Here is a 12,500-nt window from a genome sequence, read left to right as displayed (position 1 = left end):
TGTTCTCCTAGTTCTCCACACTAGTGGTATCAATCTCTCTACTCAATGCTCCTCCTCTTATTCACACCCTGGGTTAGGCATGTGGTACTGGAGCCACTGTAGGGGTCTGGCCTTAACCCTTTTACCGCTACAAAATTTCTTTCCCATAGTCATCTACAAATTTCTAGACACTTATGTTTGTAGTACTGCAAGCTCCTAAATAGTTTTGTACCCTAGAAAAGACAAAATATGGAAACTTTTTTTTTTCTTTTATCAGTGGTCAGAATGTTGGCAAAGGGCGACCGCAGCAGTACAAGTGTTACAGCGTTTCTACCTCAACCCCTGGGGATGTGGAGTCACTTTATTTTATTTATTCATTTATAGCCAATTGGTAGACTAATGTATTGATATATATTTATTATGTCAGGGGAGCACCGCGTCGCTTGGGACTCGAGACGACTGAGAAACACGACGCTTGTGACAAGATAGTTTAATTTCACCAAAGTTCAAATAATGCCGCGCGTGTTGCCTGTGATGACAACACTACTAATATGACGATCGCCGTATTGGGTCCATTTCGAACTCATCACGTGTCACGAAACGCAAATAGCACAAAGGTCTGGCGGGTACAGGGCGTGACCTGCTTGCGGATCCACAGATCGTGGTAAACACACAAGGCTTTCTTCATACGTACAGAAAGTTGTTAGAGTTTGTATATGAAAGTCAATATCTACGCACCCTGTTTTCGAGTCCGCCAGTTTTAAGTGTACGATAATCCATATATATATATTTTTTTCTCAGAAACAGTCCGTTGAGTCTTCTGTTTTCCTTTTCTTTATTTAACAGAGTAAATCGAGCTGTGAGCTTTCCCTTCCTCTCTCCTTCCATTATTTGTGTCTCAGAAAGAAATTTTATATGTAATTTGACTATTCAGTTAGAATGATACGAGTGTAACAGACCTAAAGAAGTATGAGAAGTAAAAGAATTTTTTAAGCTAATGCTGAAAAATTCTTTTACTTCACATATAAAACATGAGTACTGCAATAATGCAGTACTTACGCACCTAACAAATGGGCAAGATATAGATGCACGTCATTTTTTTCCTTTGAAGAGGGTCGCGGCCCATTAAGGTCAGCCTTCGCGGCGCGGAATGATGTAAACAAAAATAAACACACGTGATCTTGTTGGAGTTATAAATAGCTCGACTAAAGCCTGAGTTCATTACAACAATGGAGAGTTTTGAAATATAACAGTCCTAAAACTTCCTCAAGTGCTTCCCTGCTGGGAAGCACGCGGTGTGCTCATGAAGTGCTCGCCAGAATTCTGATTGGGCGATGATGAAATGCTCCAGACCATTCGTCACTCCATCCACACTCATGTGATACGGAAAGATAAAACTGTGACGACTGCTCTTCTTTCATATAAAAATTGGTAATTCTGCAAGATCTCTAGATAAACAGATACAGATAGACAAATATATTGATAAATAGATAGACTGATAGATAAATAAGAAAATAAGTAGATATGGAAGAGGTAAAAATAAATACAATACCTTCCTTTATCGATCTATACTTCAACATACGACTGATTTTTACTACATGTAGTGCTATATTATAATTCATATCCTTATATTACTCAATTTGATTTTCTTCGGTGACGAAATGAACGTTTCATGTCGAACAAACACTGTCACTTGATTACTGTGCACACATACGTATGTAAGTTCTTGCCCAACACAACAAAGCACAGGATGGACATGCTGTTGCTGCTATCACCTCAAAATTTCTGTGTCGAAAGATTTATAAGAGATAAAAGAGTGAGAGGATGTGCAGAGTTTTGTGCAGCTGGGTAATGGTGGTGATGGTGATGGTGATGAGAGTGGTGGTGGAGGCGGTGGCGGTAATAATAATAATAATAATAATAATAATAATAATAATAATAATAATAATAATAATAATAATAATAATAAAAATCCCTAAAACCAATTCTTTCCTCTCTCTCTCTCTCTCTCTCTCTCTCTCTCTCTCTCTCTCTCTCTCTCTCTCTCTCTCTCTCTCTCTCTCTCTCTCTCTCTCTCACCATCACTTGCATTACCTCTCCAGTCCTCTTCTTTCACTCACTATCATTTTCATGCTCCCTCATTCATTAGTCAAACTCTTACATTTTTTTTTCTCCTCCTCACTTTTCACTTAGTCACTTTTATTAACTTTATTAACTTCTATCCTCTTTTTTTTCTTCCCCTCTCTCCATGCACACTCCCCTTCCTTCCATTCACATATACACTTCAAGTCATTCCTTCGCTTCCCTCTTCCTCCCCATCTCTCACATCCACTCATGGACTTCTTCCTCTCCCATAAACACACTTCTCTTATTCTCCATTCTCTCTCTCTCTCTCTCTCTCTCTCTCTCTCTCTCTCTCTCTCTCTCTCTCTCTCTCTCTCTCGCTTCTTATTCTCCATTTATTCTTCCTTTCCCTCTTCCATACACATACTCTCATCTCCCTCCTTTCCTATTCACATATTTACTTCCTTCCTCCATCATTTTTCTCTTCCTTTCTCTCCCATACACTCATATCCCTTCTCTCTCACACACATATTCACTCCCTTGCTCTTTCCCATCATTCTTTCCTTCCTTCTCCTAGTCACACACCTCTCCTTCCCTCTAGCCGCGCTCCCTTCCTCACCTTGGCTTGGTGACCGCCTTGGCCCGGTTCTCAGCCTCCGTCGGCGCCTTCGGGTCAATCTGGATCATCTTCTCGTACATGTCCTGAGGAGGAAGACACGCACGGAGGTCAGGTCAGGGCAGGGCAGGTCACTTTAATATTCAACTTTTATCTTTCTCTCTTCCCTTTCTTTTTTTTTTATTTTGATTTTTTATGTATTTTTTTGTTCTTCTCTTTTTCATCCTTTTATTCCTCTTTTTTATTAGTTTATAATTAAATTCAGCTATTTTCTTTCTCTTTCTTTCTTTTTGTTTCCTCCTTTTCCTGAAATTCTAATTATCGGCTTTCCTCTTTACTAATTGCTTTATCTGCTTTCTTTCTTTTTCTATTTTTTTTCAATCGTTGTTTACTCAAAGTCCTTTTTTTCTGTTTATTCTTCGTTTCTGCTGATTTTGTTTCTATTCTTAATTCTGCTTTGTCTTCACTTTCTTCTAACATTTCTTCCTCATTCATTTTACGAATAGCTCTCCTTTTGTTACCTTCTTTCTCCCCCTTTTCTCTTCTCTTTGTACTCCTAGTCACTTCCCTTCTTCCTCTCCTTCTTTTTCCTTGTCCAAACTGGCCAGTCCTTCTATACCTCTCCTCTCCCCTTCTTCGTCACTCTCATCTGCATCTCCCTTATTTTCCTTTCCTTTTCCATCTGCCTCTTTCTCGACTCCCATCTCCTTTTACCTCTACCATACTCCCACCTGCGCCCCTATTCTCACCTTCCTGAGTTTGGGCTTCTCCCTCGCCTTCGCCAGCTCGTCCTCCAGGTATGTTCTGACGCCCATCTTGATGTCCATGACGCAGGGAAGGGAGTAGCTACTCAAAAGGTCCTCCATCTGCAGGTACTTCTCTCCGTCAGCGCCTTCCACCTGTGGCGAGAGAAGGAGTGGTGGTGTGTGCGGTTAGGTTAAGTTTAATTAGGTTTTGTTAGGTTAGGTTAGTGGTGGTGACTAGGTGTGATGTGGTTAGGTTAGGTTAGGTTAGTGATGGTAACTAGGAGCGATGTGGTTAAATTAGTGGTGGTGGATATGTGTGGGTAGGTGTGCCTTTAGTTAGGTTCGTGGCAGTGAGGAGGTGTGGTTAGGTGTGGTTAGTGGTGGTGAGTAAGTGTGGTTAGGTGTGGTTACTCAGTACTGTGAAGTGAAGGTGTGATGAAAAGGTGATGGAGTTAAGGAGGGAGGGAATGTGACGAGAGAGAGAGAGGGCAGAGGTGAGAGAAGGTGAAGGAGGATAGGGAGAGTTACTGTCAGTGTGTGTGTGTGTGTGTGTGTGTGTGTGTGTGTGTGTGTGTGTGTGTGTGTGTGTGTGTGTGTGTGTGTGTGTGTGTGTGTGTGTGTGTGTGTGTGTACGTACAACGACCCTGTCCGCTGCCGCAAGTTGAACATGAGAACATACTAAACACTTACATTAAAAATTCACACATTAATAAAAGAGAAAAAAAAGGAAGAGAAAGAGATGAAAAAGAAAAACTTGATCTACCTCATCTTTTAATGTTTTTAACCATCGAGAGAGAGAGAGAGAGAGAGAGAGAGAGAGAGAGAGAGAGAGAGAGAGAGAGAGAGAGAGAGAGAGAGAGAGACCGCTAACAGGACCGCCCAAGCAGGTTAGGGCCCACACAGTCATCATGATCAAGTGCGGCAAAGCAACATTAACAATTCCACTTGACCGCGAACACAGAAAGGACATTGACGGACACGGACGGACACACGGACGCACCTCAGCCATGCAATTACCTCTTGATTTATGGCAGGTAAACGTGTCACGGCCATACATCAGCCAAAGAGTCCCCGTGATGGATAGTACGTAAGCGAGGCGTGCTACGTGTACTAAACAGGTGTGTGTGTGTGTGTGTGTGTGTGTGTGTGTGTGTATGTGCGTGTGTGTGTGAAGGGTTGGTGGGAAGGAGACGACTTGGGTGACATATTTCTTATTCCGATTCAGAAAATGTTGTAACTCCCCCCTCCCCCTCTCTCTCTCTCTCTCTCTCTCTCTCTCTCTCTCTCTCTCTCTTTTAATAAGAAATATTGTCTTGTGTGTTGGTGACTGTCAGCGAATTTCTCCACTAACAAAGTAATTTATGATGATTCTTCTCCATTTCTTCTTCTTCTTCCTCCTCCTCCTCCTCGTTTACCTCCTCTTCCTCCTCTAACCTCTTCCTTTAGCAATGGTATTTCCTCACATACGCTTTCGTTAAAGTCCACACACTGCCTGCGTCACGTTCCTCTTATCTCGTGCTGTATTATATGTTTTTGTCACACCTACGCTCTGTTTATCATATATGCCATCCATACAAGCACGTATTTCAACTAACGAGGCGGCGGGATGTGCTGCTTGTTGCTACACACACACACACACACACACACACAGACAAATAGCGGTGTGTGTGTGTGTGTGTGTGTGTGTGTGTGTGTGTGTGTGTGTGTGTGTGTGTGTGTGTGTGTGTGTGTGTGTGTGTGTGTGTGTGTGTGTGTGTGTGTGTGTGTGTGTGTCGTGGAGATTGCATACGTATGGTGTAGCGCGGTTAAGTGCGGGGTCCTCTTTACAAATGTGCATGCGTCTGTTGCAGTAGATTCTCGTCTAGAAGGGGGAGGGGGAGGTGGGTGAGCTGCCACTCCAGCCCTGTATCAGCTGTTCATTCACCTATGCAAAGACTGGTGGGTGGAATGAGTACTCCGAGGAACAGCACCCGCGGCAGGACTCTCCGGTAGAAGATTCGGCCTGATAATGCAGCACTGGGGGCTCGAGGGATGGTGGGCTGGCTGCCACTAGGGGACGAAATCGGCGGTGTTTCTTTCGCTGTGTGTGTGCGTGTGTGTGGGTTGACTTTCCTGCTCCCTGTCCTCGCTGGCTCGGTCTCACTCTCTCTTCCTCGCTCCTCTGCTGGCTTCTCTCCTAGCTGCTGTGGTCTACCTACTGTACCCTCGGTCTTAACGTACTCGCTTACTCTCGTGTTGCACTGAGTGATGAGTAAGGTTGCAGTGTGTATTCTATTCTCTCTCTCTCTCTCTCTCTCTCTCTCTCTCTCTCTCTCTCTCTCTCTCTCTCTCTCTCTTCCAGCATCAAGTATATGAGATGGAGGATCTGTTCTGTCTCTTACTTGCTCTCTTAATCTCCCGCTCTCTCTCGCTCCCCACGCCAAGGGGGGTCAAGTGGCTCTGCGGTATAGAATGTACAGTACAGTGTTCGACTCCCGCCAAGAGAAAGATAGCAGGTTCAGTCGTGGCTCCTGGCGGTTTCTTGACGGGGGAGATAGCTCTTCTTCTTCTCCTTCTTTTTCTTCTTCTTTCGTAACCCTAGCCGACGCCATATGACTCTCGCTGCGCCCCCGTACAGCTCAATCAAGTCTTCACGTGGACAAAGTGACTGCAGCGTGGGAGTTTAATCCTTTAGTTGTTACTGTCCTTATTTTTCATTAACATTTAGAGCACTGAGGAAAATAGTTTGCTTGAACACACAAAAACGGAAAATAAGAGGTTAATTTTGTATTTTTTTTTTTTTTTTTTTTTTAGTAAAAGAAGTGTTTATTTGAGAGGCTGTAATTCAAAAAGCTAAGTGTTTGAAAAGTTGAAGGAGACTGCGAAGGAAAACTGTCCAGCACTGCAAGGGTTAAGGGAAGGCAGCGCGTGTAACTTAAGAGTCTCCCCAATAAGTGTTAAAATATAATGAACAGAAAATTGTCAAACTGCAGTGAATAAATTTTCCGATAAAGATAATACCAACTCCTGCGATGATGTGAAGCAAGAAAAATAAATAAATAAATAAGATAAATAAAACAAAACAGGCTTGCACAAAATTATCAAAAGTTATCGACGGTCAAGATGGCGACATCAAAACATACATCAAGTATTTTTATGATAGTTTTTTGCTTGATCAGCCACACTGCAAACCAGAAGCTGGGAGGGAATGACCACCACGGGAGCAAGCCACCATCATCACCACCACCACCACCACCATCACGATCCCCACGATCACCATTATGTCCCCGTCAGGCCCGGCTCGTAACAAGGGGGTAGCGGGGACGAACGCGTATCATCAGCAGCCGCTACTTAATGGCTGGTTACGCATCAATAACTCTTTACCGCGCCACTTGGGCCTCGTTGATAATCACACCCCGGCCGTCGCCGCCAGCCGCGCCCACCTCACTCCGCATCCATCATTATTAAGGTCACTGCCGCTGGTACCTTTTCCCGCAACAAGTCTACCCACACACACACACACACACACACACACACACAGGTGAACACATTATATCGTAAGCTATTTTCAAAGTAAATTTTTTTCCCAACAAACATTCCCCTTTCCAGGTTTTCCTCTCTCTCCGCCTAACGCACAGAACTAATTTCCTCCATGACAAATAAGGTTAGGTTTTAGGAAAATTTATCATGATGGGGAATTATGCTGCACGAAATTTTCCCTTCCACTCAAATATTTTTCCCCCATGATAAATTAAGTTAAGTCCGAGGAGGAATTTGCCATCAAGGGAATTACTTTATTTGAGAGGAATTTTCAAGGAAGGAGGAAATCTTCGTGGATGGAATTTACATGGAAACAGTGGCCAACGAAAATAGATTGTCTTTCCTCTCGGTTCTTCATCCATGGGTCTTCTGGGAACAACATAATGAACGAGGCTTATTTTCATCCATTATTCTGTCCTTAGCTGCCCTCTCTAATGCATAAGAATAAGAAGAAACACTCAAGATAGCCAAGAACTCAAGAGACACACTGCAGCAAGGCATTCCTACAGGCACCGTCATACTGAAGGTTGTGTGACCTGACCCAAAGGAACACCAGGAGGTAAGACACGAAGGGAGGAAAGGAGGGTATGCGACATGGAAGAAGGAAGAAAGATGGAAAGAAATGAAGGAGGAAAAAAAGAAAGGTAGGAAAAGGAAATGAAGAAAGGAAGAAAAGTATGAGAAAGAAGAAATGGGGAAGGAAGAAAAGTAGAAATAAGAAGGATGAAGGTAGAAAAGCATAAAAGAAGAAATGGAGGAAGGAAGAAAGATAATTAAAAATAAATTAAAGAGAAAGGAAGAAAAGTATAAGAAAGAAGAAACAGGAAAGAAGAACGAAGGAAAAAGGAAATGAAGGAAGAAGAAAACAAAGTATGAGAAAGAAGAAATGGAGGAAGGAAGAAAGGAAGAAATAAGAAGGAGGAAGGAAGAATGGTAGAAAAAAAATGAAAGACGAAGGAAGAAAGGTAAAAAAAAAAAAAGAAGAAATAAGTACCTCAGGAAAATTAGGACATCAAAATAGAGTAAACAGAAACAGCACCCCAACACACACACACACACACACACACACACACACACACACACACACACACACACAGCACACACACACCAAAGTTTAATGATCGCTGCCTCGTGCAACTAAATCTCTAATAATAAACATCCCTCGAGGCAGCACAAACTGATCCTTTAACTGCTGGTGCTCCTCCTCCTCCTCCTCCTCCTCACGGTCAACTATTTCTGTACCTTGCATGCATCACTCTAACCCTTTCCCTGTTAAGACTGTCCTTCATTAACCCCCCTTGACTGTCACTTGGTACATCTTTCCCTAATTACCAGTCACTGTCAGACATCTTTTTACTTGTTCTACAGCCACATCCAGTCTTTGAACTAGGAAGAAATTGCAAAATGTATTCTTTTCCATCGTTAACTTTCTTGGGGATGCTTATAAGGACTGAATGTATTGCTTCTGGTGCTGCTAACTGTTGTGTGTCGCAGTGAACGAGACAATATTCCGAGCACCGTAAAGTTTGCAAAATCACACAGAATACGAGAATAGAAGGCTAGTTTTTGTCTTTCCTAGGCTACAGATGCTGCCTATGAGAAATTACTACAAAAAAATAAATCTGAAATCTAAGCGGTTGTAGATGATTACGAAAAAAAAGTTGTTTAGGAGTAATAGGATAAAGGGTTATTGAATTTAAGATGATATTTTTGTGTGTGTGTTCATGGGGTTAAATATAATCTCTGCGTCACTGTTCACGGTAGTATTTGCTCCACTCCAACTGACTACATGTGGTTTTGTGGAGTTTGGGAATTGTCTAGAGCTGAATGGGTGAATAAAATGAAAATGGGCCAGTGCAGGTTCGGAGCGTGATTTCACAAGACAGCGATGGCAGAAAAATGCAGTAATGATAGCAAAGGGCAGCAGTGACATCCTAAGACAGCAATTACAGCAGAGACAAAAGACAGCAATGACAGCAAAGGACACCAATGACAGCACAAGACGACACTGACAGCAAGAGACAAAGTGTGACGCATCAGTTTCATCCTTTCAATACCTCTAGTCTATACTTTCTCTCTCTCTCTCTCTCTCTCTCTCTCTGTGTGGAATCGTCCCGGGTTACTGAAATGAAGTGGTAGGTGGATGGACTTAGGAAAAAAAAAAAAAAACACACATAATGAGATAAGAGGGAAGAAGCACAAAGGTAAGCAGCATCATCCCTGACACAGAGAGATAAAGATAAGAACTACACTGAGATAGCTGTGAAAAGACAATGACACCAATCTACTCACACACAGTCATTAATCAGGGGTCGAGCACAACACACCGCCTCCACTTCCACATAGTTTAAGCTTTCCCCTCAATCGCAAGTTCTCTGATCAACTAAGACTCTAGTTTGTCAGGTTTTGTATTGTACTCTCTTAAACGTCTCGGCGCTGTAAGTCAATTGCTTTTCACCCATTCACTGCTAGACAAAATTAATGTTCTTCTTTATCACCTTTAACTTTTTTGACGTTATTTTTGTGCTAAGCTCTCGTATATATTTCAGTAGCTTAAAAAAAAAAACGTAATTTACCTTCTGTTTCCTTTCTGTTCTCTCCCGTGTCTCCCAGCAGTCAGTCTTCACAGTGCTAGGAATGCTAAGGAAGGACGTCCATAAGAGCAAAAGAGTTACCTGGGTGTAGCGGATGTTACTGGTGGTGTCTAGGAGTGTTTGCTTCAAGGGGTATCAACTCCATGGCTTGTATAATTTTAGTGATCTTTGGTCAAAGGATTCTGTATCATCAACAGGAAAAAATATCCCTGGGAACTGAACTGAATGCGATGTCTAAAGTCTTTGAAATCAGTACTCATGAGAATCCAACGTGTTTAACCCTTTGACTGCCACGTAGCACACCTTCCCCTAATTGCCAGTTGCTCTGAGACATCTTTACTTGTTCTACAGCCACATCCAATCTTTAAACTGGAAAGAAATTGCAAAATGTATTCTTTTTTACCCATAACTTTCTTGTAGATGGTTATGAAGACTTCACGCAGTGCTTCTGGTCCCGCTAATTGCTTCGTGTCGTTATGAAAGAGTTAAAAATATAATCTCTTGAAATTAAATCATCAATAAATATGAGGACTTACGGCTGAGGCAAGACGTGAGTTTAGCAGGTTACTTTGACTGCCGACCATGACTACACTATACATACTTTGCAATTAGTCCTTATTAGAGCCTAACGTGTTTAAGAAGACTCCCCTTTGTAAGACTGTTGGCAGACTTGAGGGTTTAGACGCAACGCACTGAGAATAAGTTTAGCAGATTACTTGACTCTTAATCTCTTTAATGTAAGAGAAAACTATGGCCTACGACGACGACGACAACAACAACAACAACAACAACAACAACAACAACAACAACAACAACAACAACAACATAATAAAAGGCCCACAGAAAAAAGGGGTGAGAAGAAGAAAAAAAAAAAGGCTCACTGGAGAAAAGTCCGACAGAAAACAGCCTAACAGGAAAAAAAAAAAAAGGCCCACTGAATAAGGGATGCTGATAAAAGTCCCCAATGACCATGACTACCATACTACACACTCCCAAAGCGGCACTGTCTCCACCACCCTCCACCCACCACCCTAGGCCGCTTATTACCACGGGGCACTGGAGACACGAGAGGAGACGAGGAGCAATCAGTACGAATTAAGCCAGACGTGCACAACGGGACGAAGCACGAAGACCATCATCACACCAGCGCATTCTAAAACGTCCTAGCGTCTTATCTCAACTACTCTTAACAGGCTTTCGCTGACGGCACTGGGAGGCTTTCAAGGGTGTTTACATAATTCAAGTGACAGTTTAACAAGGATTCCACACCTTCAATGGGACACAACAGTCGTGGGAACCTGAATAATGATCTCCGTGGCCTTCAAAAAATAGTCCTAATGAGAGGGTTTCGTAATACGGGCCGCGGTACTGTCCCTATATAGCAAAGGTTCGAAATGGTCCGCTACTCCCATTAAGACGCCGAGGTGATGCAAAAGTGATGCCCAGCAGTGTACAGCGCCCCATCAGTTACTCCAAGTCACTCGTTAATTCGCAGCGCTTCAGGGAAATATTGGAACACGTCTCTCTCTCTCTCTCTCTCTCTCTCTCTCTCTCTCTCTCTCTCTGCCTGGCGACGGTTCATCTTTTCCAGACTCTTAAAAAAACAGTCAGAAGGGCATTTTATCAGTAGCCACTTGACTTACTCTCTTGGCGGAACGTGGAGAGATAAAAGAGAACATCGTGGATTAAGGAGCGGACCAAGTTGAGGACATCTTGACTATACACGGTTAAGAGATAAAAGAAGGTGGACATGCGCACGACACGTCACGCGGCGCGCTTATCTTTTATGGACGAACCGAGAGAATAACATCCTACGAGTGGTAGTACAAGAAGTCAAGGCGGAAGGATAATTTAGATGGAGAGGCGGCACAGATAACCTTCCATAGACGGACTAACATAACTACAAAACAACAACCCATGAATGGTAAACAAGAAGAAAAGGAGAACTAGGACGGAGAGATGGGATATAAAGTTCTGCTAGGACGGCGTGGAATAGACGAGCGAACACCGAGATGGTTGAGCTAAAGATCCTTGTGCTTGAGTTGAGTCATTGACGCTGTTGATGATGATGATTGATTGATGGTGATGATGATGATGATGAGTGGTGATGGTGGTGGTGGTGTGAACAATAACTTTAGAGTTTATTCACGATTTTCTCAGGTACGTTGAGAGAGAGAGAGAGAGAGAGAGAGAGAGAGAGAGAGAGAGAGAGAGAGAGAGAGAGAGAGAGAGAGAGAGAGAGAGAGAGAGATTACAGAGTACTCTATGACACAAAGCAAACCTTATCTGTCCACGTATCTCTCTCTCTCTCTCTCTCTCTCTCTCTCTCTCTCTCTCTCTCTCTCTCTCTCTCTGTCGTCTCTGGTCGCGTCCACACAAAACAAAACACGGAAAAATAACTCATAAAACACACACTAACTCTCTCATATTTTCCTGCCATGAATAACTAATGAATTACTGTCTTTCTATCTATCTGGTGGCGGCGGCGGAGGTGGCGGCGGCGGCGGTGGTGGTGGTGGTGGTGGTGGCGGCGGCGGCTTCCCTGCAACATCCCCCCCACCATCGCCACCGCTACACACCACAACACCACCACAGCTCCACCACCGCGTCTCGCTTTCCTGTGCACATCTTCCGGGGGTGAATTGCTGCAGACAGGTAACGGTCGGGATAGTTAGACGGCAGGTAAATAAGTATAGTTCGTTCTCTTGACGCCCTGTTGCATTCTCTCTCTCTCTCTCTCTCTCTCTCTCTCTCTCTCTCTCTCTCTCTCTCTCTCTCTCTCTCTCTCTCTCTTTCTGTTTCCTTTAATCGTCTTCTTTACTCCGTTTATCTACTCACCTTTTTCTTTTCTCTTTCCCTTTCTCTCTTTTCTCTTCTGTTCTTTACTCCTTTCCTCTCCTCTCCTTTCTCTTTTTTTTGTCTATATTTTATTTCCTCCTTCATCTTCCCTTTCCTCCTTTTTCCTCGTTATTCTTTATCTAT

The 12,500-nt window shown here is 43.1% G+C and overlaps 1 protein-coding gene across 1 annotated transcript in view; it reads right to left on the bottom strand.

Moving 5' to 3' along the window:
* LOC135088788 (inositol-trisphosphate 3-kinase A-like) overlaps nt 1-12,500 on the bottom strand; it is a 79,042-nt gene that overhangs the window by 15,025 nt on the left and 51,517 nt on the right. Inside the window, 2 exon segments of the mRNA XM_063983829.1 lie at nt 2,663-2,745; nt 3,409-3,558. Of these exon segments, the coding sequence (XP_063839899.1) occupies nt 2,663-2,745; nt 3,409-3,558 (233 nt within the window).

This window comes from Scylla paramamosain, chromosome 3 (assembly GCF_035594125.1).
Source record: "Scylla paramamosain isolate STU-SP2022 chromosome 3, ASM3559412v1, whole genome shotgun sequence".
Lineage (NCBI taxonomy): Eukaryota > Metazoa > Arthropoda > Malacostraca > Decapoda > Portunidae > Scylla > Scylla paramamosain.
The sequence above is the reverse complement of the archived record's forward strand: the minus strand, read 5'-3'. Positions and strand labels throughout refer to the sequence as shown.